This window comes from Marmota monax, unplaced genomic scaffold, assembly GCF_021218885.2.
Source record: "Marmota monax isolate L192 unplaced genomic scaffold, Marmota_monax_Labrador192_F-V1.1 WCK01_AAM20220418_F8-fsc00118, whole genome shotgun sequence".
NCBI classification, from domain to species: domain Eukaryota; kingdom Metazoa; phylum Chordata; class Mammalia; order Rodentia; family Sciuridae; genus Marmota; species Marmota monax.
The window spans coordinates 4,914,274-4,930,112 of record NW_026695231.1 but is presented as its reverse complement, the minus strand read 5'-3'; the positions used below and the strand labels follow the sequence as shown (position 1 = coordinate 4,930,112).

The 15,839-nt window shown below is 31.4% G+C and overlaps 1 protein-coding gene across 3 annotated transcripts in view; it reads left to right on the top strand.

Annotated features, from left to right (window-relative positions):
- The window catches only part of Gpatch2 (G-patch domain containing 2), a 185,760-nt gene that overhangs the window by 17,578 nt on the left and 152,343 nt on the right, over positions 1-15,839 (top strand). Inside the window, exon 6 of one of the 3 annotated variants that reach the window (XM_046438411.2) lies at positions 13-6,126. The exons of the other annotated variants lie outside the window; for them this stretch is intronic. Coding sequence (XP_046294367.1) covers positions 13-45 — 33 coding nt within the window. The 3' untranslated portion in view covers positions 46-6,126. Of the gene's footprint in view, positions 1-12; positions 6,127-15,839 lie in introns of those variants that run through there. 3 annotated transcript variants of the gene reach the window in all.

Genomic DNA, 15,839 nt, shown 5'->3' with positions numbered 1-15,839 from the left:
ATTTTTTTGTAGGCTACAAACTGGACCAGTGAGATTCCCCTATAAACCAAATCTTCTAATGCTAATAAATTAGTTACGTTTTGAACATCTGGGGAATGACATTCGAGGGAACCTGGCTCCTGTCCTCTTCCCTGGAGGAATATCATTGAAGTGAGAGCCTCTTTGATGCAAAGATGGGGCTGTTTTTGCTGGAGGACTGGTATTCTTCCTTTTAGTCAGAAATGAACCTGATTGGGGAGGCTTTCTAGAGATCTAGGTTGGCCCAGGGTGGATAGAAACTACTGTAAATTTTACATATTTTTCTCTTTTATGATTTTTCGTACATTGAATCCATTTATGTATTACTTGCTTTGCCAAAATGCTAACAAAAGCTAGAAAATTAAAAACTTCCAATTTAACCTAAGTAGTCCTTAATGTTTATATTGTTACGAGTTAAGAATTAATTTTTACATATCTGGTTGTTGTAAATAAAATAACGTGATGCTTTGACACTTATGGTTAATTTTAGAGAAGTCTTCTATAACCAGCATTATTTAAAATATTTGCATTTTACTCAGGGTATTATAACAAGGGCTAAGATAAGTAATAGGTGAGGTTGATAACCTTTGCTAGAGTTTGTATTTTGTTCAGTTTCCTTTCTACTTGGATAATCTGCTCTGTATTGCAAACTCATTGTATTCTATAGTATAGTTTTCATTGTACTGCAAAAATCATCCTACTTCTTAAATTAAGCACAGTGATAACTAGTCTGCACTACTAGAATCACTTAATATTACCTTTCATTTGCAATTACCTTTTAAGTGATCTGTTTTGTCTGATACCTGAAATACATAAAAATTATTTTGACTTAGAGCTTAATGAAATCATGTGAAACCTAGTATTTTAACAAATACTGTGTGACTCTGAATCATTGTCATTTCTAAAAGTGAGAGCTGCTTGTTCATCCTTAGAATGGCAGACCATATGTGTCACTGTGAGTTTCAGAAATACTTGCATGAGCTCATTTTCACCAAGCAGGGGGGAAATGTAACACTGCTATTGATGGTTAATTTAGACACTCTACTAAGTTCAGGCCATTTGAGTTCCTTTAAATGGTTTTATTAAAATGATTAATATTTTTATTAAATTCTAATAACTGATAAAGTCAATGTGATTTAATATGTGTATTTTTATATTGTATGGATTCATTGTTAATTCAGCATTTAATGGCTTACTTAAATATGATTGGAAAAGAAACTTAAAGTTGACATTGCTATTACTTAAAATTATTACAATCAGAAAGACTTTAACAAATAAATTAAGCAGAAATTGTGATGTCTCCTTTTAGATTACTTGTCTAAACTGGAGAGATTTAAAAATGATAAAGTACAACTTTGAGTCTCTTTACTTTTGCATATTTAAAGTGATATCTAAAGGTATAATATTTGGTGTTTAGTAATTGTAACTAAGCTTTTTTGTGCTATGTCTTTGGAGTGAAAATTCGTGTGTGTGTTTTTTTTCTGAATTGCATAAATGATTTTATTTTATTTTGTATAATGACTGTCTTTTAGATCTGAATAAGTCATTTTAAAACCTTGGCCTATGAACTTTGCCTTACCAATCATGAATCTAGATGAATGCTATCTAGTTCTTGGTTCAATTTTACCTATTTTTATTTTTGGTTCACTGCTTGCTTGAGCATAGCTGGGATTTGTAGCCCATTTTCTAGGCTTATTGCAATCTCACTGTGGTATTTTATAGAAGCTATTACAACTGATAGGCTAGCTTCATGGTATTGATGATACATGGCTTAACCATACTAAAAGCTGCCTTCCCTCTCTAAATTGTAAAAAGGTGATTAAGTTTCACTTGATGGAGATAGTACTATATATGTGTGTTTATCATGGAACTAGTGCATTAGGCCATGAACTGCTTTTCTGGTCTACATTTTTTTGTATTCAAAATTTTACTGAAGACATGGACTCCTTCAGGTTTTCTTTCTCTCAACCCTGAATTGTCCTTGTTTGAATTTTTAAGTACTGTAATTTTTTTTTTCAATAAAATCTTTCATTTGGGCAAGAAAGGTAAGAGTTCCAATTTGTGATTATACTTTTCTTATTTCCTTTGCAAAGTTTTTGTTGTTTTGCTCAAATTACATATAACTAACTAGTTTAAAAGTCATGATCTTTTCACAAAGCAATCATCTTTAAACAGTAACCATGACTTCTAGTAATAAGAAATGAAATTTAATTACATTAGACTGTCACACTGGAAAGCCAAATTGCTTTTAAGAAGAAATTAATTTTCTAAGCGAAGTCACACATGAATAGCTGCAACCCATTAGACAGAATGGCAATAGAGGGTTTCTTTTTCTTAAGCAGATAAGTAATGACTGCATATTCATAGTGATATAGTATTTTTGAAGGAAATGACAGCAAGAAAATCTCTTCCTAAGAAGGCAAAGTGAACATTTTTGGGGAAAAACATTTTTAATTGAATTACAGTTGTTTTTTCAATGTTCTGTGATATCATTAATATTGAATTAGGAAATGCCAAACCATTGCCCCTAAGGGAAAGCTAGGAATAGGTTACTGGGAGCCTTTGGTCAAACCTTTTTTTTTTATCAGCTAATGTATAACCTTGCTTATGTGTGTTTGTGATTAGAGACATTTGCTGTATATCATTGGGTCATTAACATTGAATTCATGGCCAATACCACTGAAACTGAGGCCTAAACAAAGCTTATCTAACACATGTTGTATCCAGAAGGCTCACCACAGCCTTCTTGTGCTTAGTAATGACAGGCTGCACTTCTCAACACTGTACTTAGGGACCATTTAAAACAGTGAAATCACCAACAAAAAGCACAAAAAATACAATAAACCTGGCATTAAATAGACAGCAAGAAGATCGTTTTTTACAATATGATAGCCAAAACAAGAAGGTATATAAAGCCACCTTGTTGACCTTAGCTGGGAATATGCATGTGTGTTTGGAAACTCAGATTTTTTACTATTGTGCACATGTCCATGAATAACTGTATAACTCTGTGATTATTGATTTGGAGTTAGAAATGAATCTTAGCCATTTGGAAATTTGCAAATGTAGACTCTGCAAATAGGAACAAGGATTGACTGAATTCAGTTTTATAGAAAGCAAAGTGGTTTTGTAGAAAATTTACAGATTTTGAAATTAGACCTTTGTGAATCCATTCTCTGGTTCTTCTTTTTACTTTTAATTTCATTTTGAACTTCAATTTCTTTGAAAATTTAATATGGACAACACTTAAAATGTGTTGTAGGGTTTAAATGAAATTATGAATACCTAATGGACTCAGTCCCATCTTTGGCACATAGTATATGTTAAGGAAGTTATAGTTACTATTAATATTAGTAATAATAGAAATATTAAAGACAATAGCTGATGACTTAAATTACATTTGTATCATGAGTCGAAGAGCAGAATTTTGGATATTAAATATTTCGGTTCATATTTTATATATAACTTGCCTTCATATTGATTTTAATACTTTATGTTACAGCCTTTTATGTTTCTTTTATACCTCATTTATATGTGAGCTGACCCCTGTCTTTAATATGGTCTTTTAAGAATTTTTTGAGTGAATTTTAGGTTGACAATCACAGTACTAAATCTCAAAACTTAATTGCAAACTTAAAAACCCATCTAAACTCTTTATCTCTCCTCTCTCCCAGAGCATTAAACTGTTCATTAGTAGAAAGACCCATACTGTTTAGGAGGTTTGGGTCCAGATTGATCTGATTTTTAAAAATAATTGTGTCTATGTATATGAGGGGTAAATGCAGACAGAGTCCTGAAAATTTAATGTTGATTGGAACTACTACTATTTTCCTTCTGGTGAAACAAAACATCAGTTTTTTTTGGAGTCCAGCTAACTAGCCCTTCATTCTCACCTTTGGAGGAATTAAGCAACTGATAATTAATTCCAAGAAATATCCTGAGGCCATTATTCAGAAGATTCAGCCTTTATCGCTTACATTTATAGAATTGTTTCAGTAAGTACAGTTCATACTAATAGGGCCAAAATGATGTCAGACTCAGTTGTGCGATACAGTAAGATACAGTAATTTAAAGTGAATTTAAGTAACCTTCTTTAAGCATAGCATTCTACTTAGCCAGGGTATCCTACTAAGTAAACATCTTAATTAATCGATGTTTCCTGCAGGTGAGAGATTTTTAAAATTCTTTTTTGTTTGGAAGTAAGTGATGACACAACAGGTATTACATTTGTCCACTGAAAATTAGCATTCAAATTATATCAGCTGTTGAAAGGTCAGCAAATGAATGACTCAGCTTAACATACAGTACTTAAAAGCCAACGTGAGTATTATATAAAAAGTTGTAATAAGTTACAGGGTCTTGTTTAATAATTTTATAATTGCCTCAGTACTATTTTTGTATGGTGGGAAGGAGAATAGAGACTTTTATGTCTTTTTTTTAATACCTCATTTATATTCTTGCTAGCTCCTATTTTTAAGATGGTCTATGAATGGGGCCTGTTATGATGTTGCTGGCATTTGTTTATTCTGCCAAAGGAGTCTTTTTAATTAAACTTAACTTATACATATTTATCAAGTTAAAATAATCTGGAAGAAATGTGGAGATTAACCCTTAATTTGATTTGTCATTCTGTGCAAGTAAGCATGATGTTTACATTCCTAATAGAATGGACCAAAAAAACATAATTTATATCTGTTTGGAAATCTTGAGTCAGTTCATTCTGTAGGAAAGAAGGAATATTGTGGGTACTTACTTCTATGAAGTATAAAGAACCAGGATTCCATGATTGATGTGTTGATAATAATGATCATACTGTACTGATTTTTCAACCTTGTTTTCTTTTCCCTTAGAATTCTAGAGTCAGAATATTTAGTCTGATTTACAGCCTTTTATGGCAGAAGAACCATTGAAAATTGTAGTTGATTCAAAGAAGGAAACTACATATATTTAAGAGAAATGAGCAATTCCATGATAGAAAACAAATCTAAAATTATTTTTAAAAATATAGTGTGTGTCCTCAACTAAAATTTGACCATGTAGTTACCAAAAATTTTCAGTGGAATTTGGCAACGAAATGCTTTATTATAACCCTTGTACATTGATACTTGTTTGTTTCCTGAAAACATTTTTTTGAATGCTTGAAAATATAAGAAGACTGTATATTTAGAAAATTTTTATATTTTAAATATACATGGTGTATATTCTAATACATTACTATATATTTTAATTTAGTTTTCATCTTATCTCATTCCATGGATTCCTTCTGTGGAATCTCAGCTTGAGATCCAGATATCACATTAGAAAGAGGATCCTCTTTCTTTTTTGTTAAGACTTATTTTAAGATAGTTATTTTGTATCATAGAAAAGTACAAATTAATAGAATTATAAATATTTCTTTTTAAATAGACATTTTAATAGTATCCCTTGTTTGATTTAAGATTCTCTATTTTGATGTGATTCACAACTTTATATTTCATATCATATATATTGAATATTCACTGTCATTTGAAAATATGAATTTAACGGTTTTTCATTGTTTCATGAAATAGTACAAATATTAACATTAATATTCTTATTTTGTTACACTTTACTAAAAGTAGAACAGATGTACAAAAATTTAAAGGGAACAGATATGATAGAATATTCATTTTCTATTATTATATTCTCCATATTTATTTTTTAAATCCTTTAGGAAAAAACTGTCTAAAAATATATTCAACCTGATATTTTCGTGTTACGAAAATTGACCTCTAATTTTTTTTTCATATATTTAAAATGTTGTGTTTCCTTCTCTGATAACATAGTACAAGTTTGACTTCATATCTTTGCATTTGGGTTTCAGATGCTTCAGAAATGTAGAACTGTACAAAGTGAATGTTAGTAATGATAGCAAACATTTCTAATGATGCTTAGTAGTGCTGTCTGCACTTTTTTCTATGTGCTGTTTATATATATTTAATATTATTAATATCCCAATAATGTATATTAACATTTACAACTTAAACATTTTGTTTGTTCCCCTTTGGTAAGCCAAAATTAATGCAATTTGGAAATTTCTTTACATTACTATCATGTCACTAATAAATATAAATAAATAATCTTCCCAAAGTAGTCTTCATTTCTGTTTACAAAATGCTATTGTGATTATGAGTTATTTTGAGATAACCAAAGCATTCTTCACTATCTTGAATGGCGAGCACAATTAAAAGTGTATGCCATAACAAAAATGATAATTAAAATGTTTTAATTCTTCTATTGGATTAATCACTGGAACCCAATCCTACCTTCTGATTCTTCCCTTTGTATGATTCTCTGGTAGTATGTAATTAACTACCTTCTGGCTGATCTTAGCATCATCCATTTCTAGAACCTTCGTGTCTGCTTTCTTGTTCTCCATTTCAACTTGTTCTCCTTGTTTCCCTCCCATGGAACCTCGTTTCAGTGGAACTAATCATATTCCCTTCCATGGAAACCTCCCACCTGTTTCATAATTTGCCATATAGCTATCTCATTGCTATCCTTCAACTATGATTGGAATCCTCTGTATTTCTTAAGTTCATTTCCTCCTATTTCTTACATAACTTGGCAAAATTCTGAAAGGACATCTTACAGGAGGAAGGTGTTTTAGCTGGGACTTCAAGAATGAGTTTGATTTTACAAACTCATTTAGAATGGGAATTGGTAGACAGAAAGGCATGGGCAAGTCTTACGCTTGAAGTAGCAGAGATTATTCTGAAAACTTTAATCCAGTATTGCTAAGATCTGATGTATGCTTGTGTGGAGGGGTATGTAGCAAACAGAGTTTGGCTGTAAAGGTGAATGGAGTTAGGTGATTATGGAGTTTGTAGTTCATTGGAATCATGTGAACCAATGCAATCTCTGATCACACAGAGAGCAGGATAGAAGGTACATTAGGTGGTATATCAAAAGAGTGTAAGCTCCATACCTGTTCTCCCAGTAGGTGAGAACCACAGGCTATACTGAACACTTATATTTTACTGAACCTAATATTCTGATCGACTTTTGACTACCATCTGTTATAGTTTACATGTGAGGTGTCCCCCAAGAGCTCATGTGTAAGATAGTGAAAGAATGTTCTGAGGTGAAATGATTGGGAAATGAGAGTCTTAACCCAATAGTGGGTTTTTCCACTGATAAGGATCAGTTGGGCAGTAATAGGCAGGTAGGATGTAACTGGAAGAGTTACGTTACTGGGGGCATGCCTTGGGGGATTATATTTTGTCCCTGGTGAATGGAGCTGTCTCTTGCTTCCTGCTGCCATGTCCTGAGCTTCTTTCCTCCTTTATGCCCTTTATCATAATGTTGTACCTCACCTCAGGTCCAGAGCTATGAGTTAGCCAACTGTGGACTGAGATCTCTGAAAATGTGAGTCCCAAATAAACTCTTCTCCTCTACATTGTTCTCGTCAGGTCTTTTGGTCATAGCGATCCAAAAGCTAACTAAAACCACATCCATTCATTTAACAAAAGTTTATCAATACTAGGTATACTAGTATTAATAATGTTAAATATTGTTCCAGGCCTTGCATATTACAATGGTAAACATGACAGGCATGTCTCCTGAAGCTTACATTTTAGTGAATAAAAATAAACTTGGTTGCAGTTAGGGAGAACATAGGTAAATAAAAATGACATGGAGAAAAACAAGTAGGACAATGTAATAGTTAAAGCCCATGAGGATAAATTGGAGAGAATAAGATTTATAGAACAGAATAATTTTTGGCTTTGGCCTATCTAGTGACTTTCTTTACATCACTTTTTTTTAACAAAAAGAAGCAAGGGTGTGCATCACTTCAGCCTATTTATTTAAGAAGTTGAGTTAGCTTTTAGTTATCCTTCCTAAGTTGTAACAGTTGACCAAAGATTTTACATGTCGTTGCAGTTATGCCTGCAAATGCCAAAAGAATGTCACTCTTTTGAAATTTTTTAGAAGAAGGTTTACAGTTGCCAAATATTTATATAGTATTTTGGATTTCCCCTTTAGATTTATTCATAGTGATTGTTCCAAAATTTAATATGCAAAAACTTTTCTATAGAAGGTACCTCTGTACTCTTCTGCTTTCACAGCTGTTTAAATATTGTATAGTGCCACCAGTCTTTCTATTTCTGTTTTGTTGTTGTTGGTGGTTTTGGTACTGGTGTTTAACCACATCCCTAGCCCTTTTTGTTTTTTATTTTGAGACGGTCTCACTAAGTTGCCTAGAACCTCGCTAAGTTGCTGAGGCTGGCTTTTAACTCATGATTCTCCTGCCAAACTGCTGGGATTACAGGCGTGTACCTCCCTCTATTCCATTTTTTAAAAAGCATGAAATATCATGCTTTTACCTTTTTTTTCAAACTTCTGTATTTGAATACAAATTCTTAAGTCATCCCTTTATTAGAAAAGAAATGGCATATTTTAAGACTGATTTTTAAAAAAAATTTTTTTGGTTCCCAGTGCTGGGGTTTGAATGCAGGACCTTCCACATGCTAGGCAAGCACTCTACCACTGTTCCAGATCCCCAACTTTAACCTATGGACTTTTTAATGAATCTTTAAAGACATTGAATTTGCAGACGTATGAGGAAGTTTAGGAAATGCTTTGTAGTGTATGGTTATCATTTTAAAACTTTTGTATCTTAAGAAATAGTTTCTACAATGATCCTTTTTAGAAATTACAAGGAATGACTGGTAAATATTTAACTCCACAGATGGAGATTTGACACCTTTTCTAGTTGCCCTGTGAAATGGTGGTGCATTGCCAGAATCCCTTGTAATTTTTTTTTAATCTAAATCAAGGAAACAGAAATGCTGCAAACATTTTACTTTTTAAGAAGCTTCAACTCTAGTTTTCTGCCTTTTATGTTGCTGATGGAATTATTCTAATTGTCTATAAAACTCAGTTTTCTAATTTGCCTTTAGGTATGTCAGATGTCTAGTATCAGAAAAGTTCAAAATCAATGATGCATAGAACACTTCCAAATAATATTTAACAGGCGCTATCTAAACTGAAGTCATCTGCAAATCCTTCAGCTGAAGGTCAATTTGAACAACTGCAAATTCATAAAGAAATCATGTATATAGAGAAAGGGTTCCCCATACCACTATTAGTGAATGCCAATGATAGATTTGTTGCCTATCATCCAGAAAAAAGGGCTCTGATAAGCCAGCGATATGTACTAACAGGTATTTTCCAACATCTTCAGCCAAAAAAATTTGTGAAATTTTTTGTTGCTAAATTATAATTTTCTGAAACTCAAACACTGGTAAGTAGTTAGAAGAGGAGTGAAGTAGAAATTTCTTGATTTTTTTTTTTATTTGTTTCTTTGGTTTTGGACTACTAAAAGAGGAATGGCTTATACCACTAACAGTTGGACATCATAGAATTTCATGTTTAAATCTGATAACTGCTTACTATTAAAGTGTTCCAGATTAATATAATTTTGAACTTGCAGAAGTATTTATCTTTAGGTCACAGTATATTAAAGTAAGACTTGAGAGTATATACTTTTTTTTGAGGTCTTTCGCATTTGTGTAGATTTTGAAAGCATTTAGTCTAGAAAGTGTTCTTTAATTACTGAAGTAGTTATTTGTTATTTCACTTCATTTTTTTCATGCCTTTATACATGTACTATTTTTTTGCATTACAATTCTTAATACACATATATACCACAATTTTTCATATCTGTTTGTATCTAAAGTATATTGACACCCAATTCAAGTCTTCATCCATGTACTTTGTATAATGCTGTCCATCACATTCCACCATCCTTGCCCCCTTCCTTTCCCTCCCACCCCTCTTCCCTATGTAGAATTCATCTAATCCTCCCAATCTCTCCCTCCCTACCCCACTATGAGTCAACCTCCTTATATGAGAGAAAACATTCGGCATTTGTTTTTTGGGGATTGGCTAACTTCACTTAGCATTATCTTTTCCAACGCCATCCATTTACCTGCAAATACCATCATTTTATTCTCTTATTGCTGAGTAAAAATCCCATTGTGTATATATGTCACATTTTTTATCCATTCATCCACTGATATATTTGATAGAATTAATTTTTAGATACACAAATATTTTAAAATTTTATATAACTTGTCAGATAAATATGTCTGACTCGGAAAATTGATATCATGTTTATTTCTAGACATAAATTTCTTAATTCACTTGCACACATGTCTAATGAAGGCTTATGATGTCTTCATTGTACAAGAGATGGTGAATACAAAATCAGACGTTTCATTTTCCTCAAGTACAGTTTGGTTAGTATAAATTAATTGGGAAAGAGGGGGGGAAAAAAGAAAACATTTGTTAAGGGAAGCATTGATTCTAAATGTTTTTTCATTCCTCAACTTAAATTTTGACTTTATCTGTTATCTTTGTGGTATTGCACTCTTAGCACATCTGGACATGTCTAAGTCTTATTTCTTTATCTGTCATATCAGCCCCTTTCCAATTTCATCTGTCATTGCCCATGTGTGGTTTCTCATAACCTTACATTTTGATGGTACATTAGTCCCTCCCTTGTTTCTCTTTTGATTTCCCTGCTTCTTATCCATATCACATGTAACTCCAAGTAAACACTTCTAAAACATGCTGATAATACTCATGTCATTACCTAGTCAAGAAAATAGTTTTCACTGCTTTTATGATAAAAATCCAGATTTTTCTCTTTCTACCTCATCACTCAACTATAATTTACATCACTTTATTCTTTTTCAGCTGGTCTGTCTTCTTAGACCTTTCTCAGGCCTTCCCATATTCAATATTTAGTCATTACCCATCTTTACTCACAATATGCACACCCCTTCTTCCTGTTAGATTCATAGATTCAGTGAACAGATAATGTTCTGGCAAAACCTTTCCCTATTCCTTGCTTTTCTGAAGTCACTCTGTCATCTAAAATGGCATTGCACCCTTTGTCTCTTCCACTCATTCATTCATTTGTGAGTAACCTATTTTATACTGTTATTCATCTGCTTACTTTTGTATATTCTCCATAATTTACACTCCCATGGTGGTAGTCCAGTTCTTAGCATGTAATATGTGCTTGATATCTATTTCTTTAATGTCATCCAATTTAGTGGGAATAACCCATAGTTTTCAGGGATTTTTAGGCCACCAGTATGACTTTGAGTAAAAACAGTCTTTCCCATTGCTTTCTAGAGGGTTTTCCTTTGGCCTAGTTTCGGAAAGAATCATCTGCCTCAGGTCAAGTTGTGGATATGATGGTGCTTGAATCCACTGGTCAGCATTCTTGTTGCAAAGCAGAGGAAAGAAAACAGACTTTCACTCCATTTTCTTGATTTTAGTAAAGATATATCATGTAATCTATAAATGGGTCCTTTCTAGTTGAACGTTTTGATATAACAAATTTTGAACTTGTGCTTGGTATAGAGTAGGAATAGAACATATGACTATAGGAACTGAATCATGGTACCTGAGGATCAACTTATTTAAAAAGAAAAAAGAAAGAAAGAAAGACTTTCTACTAGTTGCCTGTTTAAGATGCATCTACAGCTTCTAATTCCTGAACTTTTCAGGTTTCTTTTTTATGCCATCTTCTCTCTTCATTATACATAGAGAAAGTTGAGCAGTCAGCCTTTTCATCTTTGGTGATATTTTCTTTTCCTTGTTAAGTTATGCCTTTGGGGGGCATTTTAATGGAGGTTTGGGAGAAGTTGAAACAAGAGTATGATCATTGTGTTGTGTTTGATGCCTTTTCAATTTTCATGATTTTAAAAAGTGATAGATGCCCAGGACTTTAAATTCATATAGGACAAAATTATCCAGTAGAAAGTTCTTCCTGTGCCCAATCCCTCCCATACTAATCTGGGCAGACACAGTGTCTGACATTCTTCACCTTAATTTTTATATTTTAACAAAATATCTGAGAGATTGTAAAGCATACAATTTTCATTTGGCCATATTGTATTTCATTATGTTATTAAATAATTTATTTTCATATCTGCTTTTATTTTGTGTTTAATATGAAAGGATAGAAATATTGATTACTATCATGCCTAACTTTTTTAATGTTATGATCTTACTATTTGCCAGGTAGTGCTTTAATGTTTTTATTTATATTAATTAATTTTTATTTATATTAATTCATCTAATGTTCATGAAAAGTCTAATGAGGTCAATATTATTGTTTTCTCCATTTTATAGACCAGGAAACTGACAGCGCACAGCCAGTATTCTGTAGCATCAAGATTTAAACTCTGGCTCTATGGCTTACTTCTCAAAGACTTAACCATCAAACTCTTCAGTCTTCCTTGCAAGGGCAAAATATTTATTTCCAATTTTATAAACATAGACCTAATAACCTGCTAAAATAATATATATTAGACATTTTGATCAATCCTAATACCTTGCTTAAGTCATTATTCTCTTGATCATATTAAATCTATTAAATTGTATATACGTTTATTTTGTGTGATAGTTTTCATCAGATACATATATATTTCATGTTTTCCTATCAGCTTTTTCTTCTTCTACTTTAATCCCACCTACTTTTCTCTCTGCTAGATACTTACTGATTTAGCTTATGAAGGCCTTGATGACATTAACACCTTGTTAAGTTTATTAGAAAGTAAATTATTATGTTCCTTGTACAGTTTTCTATTCTATTCTGAAAAATTAGTGACAACAATAAATATTTGAGGCATATTTTTATAAATGATGCCTTTATAATCTTCATTCTTATATATAATTTTACTAATTCATAATTCCAGAAATTATCCTTCTTTTTGTACTTTCAACTGAAGTTACAGTGATTTTGCCTTTTTTAATGTTGATTTTTGTAAACATGGTGAGACTTGAAATTTAAATTTCTTTTCAACTTATGAAAGTCACCTGTATCACAATTTGATTAGGCTCACCATTTGAGAAAGTTTTCATGGTTGTATGGATAAATTTACCCTTTTAAATTGTTATAAGTTGCATGGAAATAAATTATTTCTTTCTAGCCACAAATTAGGCATTTTCCTTTTCCATTTGTACTAATATCAGATCTTTTTTCCTTGGATTAATCCTGCTTCCTTACATAACTTCTCAGAAAACTAGTGCATGCCCAATTTTTGCAATTGAATGTTTGGGGAAATGTCAGTTAATCTAATTCATTCCTATGTTGAAAGTAATATCAGAGTCACTGTCTTTTTTCAACAAATTATTGTGTTCACATGTTTGTTATTGAAATGCCTTTACTTCTCATTAGAATACTCCTTAAAGATACCAGCTATCTTGCTGACAAGAATGAGTTTTCTTTTCTCTGCTTTGTCCTAGTATATAAATCCCAGCTTTACAAGTATAGCACTGTGAAGGGCAAGAAGGGCAAAACACACACTTTTGATGTGAAAAAGATAAAGGTACTTTTTCATACACACATATAGTTATCTTTTTAGATTATTTTATTTCTGGTAGATAATCTTTAATTTTACTTAGTCACTATGAGGACATAAACTTATTTTCACAACAATTATTATCATGAATGTCATTAAAACTGAATTAAGATATGAATATGTATGAAGAATTTAGATGTTCTGACCATGAATATATGGCATCACTGTGTCTTGAAGTGAATTACAGACTTTACTCATTTCTGGGCCATTTGTTTTATATATAGATTAAATGTAGATAATTACTCATTTGACAAGTTACTTTATTACATTGATATATCTCAAGGCATCACATGCAGTTATAGGGGGATTATTGTAATAATTTGGATTTGTTAATAGGCAAAATTAACATTTCAAATAAATTAAGATTTAAAAGTTGGATTTGATTTTATTTAAAGTCAGTTTTATTTTTGGTGATTATTTTGATATAAAAATATACTTGTAAAATTATTGGTTTTAATTATTTTTAAGCTTACATGTTAAATATAAAAATGTTTTGTAACTATACTGAATTATAGTTTGAAATATTAATCTCTGTAGTTAAAGAATTTATTAATGTTTTTGTTGGGAGCAGATATGCATCTCATGTGATCTATTAAGTTTAAAGTTTATATTTATATTTTTAGAACATTTAGTCACATACCTAGAGCATTTAGATGTTCAATAATTCTTCTAGATGTTCAATAATTGTTCTTCTAAGTAACTTCTATATCACTTTTCTTGAAATAGTACATTTCAGGCGGATAATAAATGGATAAGCTGCTTAGAAATTATTTGTACTTTAATTAAGATTTATTACTTGAGGGAATAATATCAAATGATTATAATCAAATGTCATGTTTTAATCCCTATTTTTAATTTTGACTTGTTCTTTAATAAGGATTCCATGTTTCTGTTTCAGAGTTATTTTACCTGCTCTTGTAGGTTATTGCAGGAAAAGCAGATCTCTTCTGTCTATGTAATGCATTTTATTTAATTTTGTAGTTTTTATGATACCATATATTAGAGATTGCCAAAAATATAGAAAAATTTTAGAGAACATTTTTGGATTTGATGGATTACCACTCTTGAAAGGGAAACAAAACACTAAATATTTCTAATCCCGCATTATTTACCGCATGGGTGGTTAAATGCTACTTTAAGCCTCATAAAATTAAAAGGAAGAAATCTGCCAACTGTAGCAGGAATTGGATTTAGGAAGAGTGGTACAGAGCCAAAATATTGCTACAGAATTAAATGTCAAAAATCTTCTTTAATAGTAGATATATAGTTCACAGTGCTTGGTTATGATTAATACATTTAATCTAAATCACTGAAAGTTGCTCTCTCCTTTTCCATAAAATACAATGGGACACAAATCAGTTTTACTGTAGATGGATAACAATTGGAAAATAATGCATCTTCCCGCCCAATAAATTGTCAGTTATACCTTTTAACTAAAATCAATTCATCTTTCCAAAATTTATTGCAATTTCTAATAATAAATCTCCTCAAATGTTTATTCATTTGGCTTTTGATACATTTGTGCCACTTTTGCTATGGTCTAATGTTTTCTCTTTTGATTCATTGTAAATTAGAAAATCTATTTTGAGTCAATTTTCTAGTTAAGAAGTTAAAATCTATAACCTAGGCCCTTTTTCACTCTCCTTTGTACATTTTAATACCCTTGAACTTGAACTTAAATGCAATCCAGTAAATTCTTTTCAGAAGGAGAGTAAAAGACTTTTCAGTGTAACTTCTTGAGTAAGGGCCAGATTTCATAAAACAAGCACTTAAAAGGTTGTTAGATGATCGCTGCTAGACTCATTTTGAATCAAGGGTGTGTGAGGGCTGAGACACATGGGTTTATGCCATCATTTAATGTAAGTAAGCACAAATAAGAGGAAATAAGTGTTTGAGATAGGTCAAATATTGAGTTTAAAGGGAGTCTACTTTTATTTTTTGTTGATGGCAAGAACTCCAAAGTGACATTAAAATAAAGCAGAAGTAATCATGTATCTTCCTCTATGTCTTACATAATATATTCCCCTTATTAATCTTAATCTCCTGTTACACATTTTTAATCTCTAAAATTCATTTTTAAAATTTTTTATGTATTCTAATTGTGAGAAATCAGTTTGGTTTCCCACACATGCTACATTCTAGAATGTAATCATCATCTTTAAAGATTCAATATAGGACGCACAAGCATTTTCCATTTTTCATAATATTAAATTAAAGTTCAATAAGATATTGGAAATACTATATGGTGAATACTGACTGGTCATTTTAATTTTATACTTTTCTTATGTCACACTAAAGTCACTTTGGTATCTTTTACCACTTTCACTTTCATTGTGTTTTTACATATAAAACTTTAAAATGAATGTGAGAATCAGTTTTCTTTCTCATCAACTTAGTGAAAATGCATTTGTACTCAAC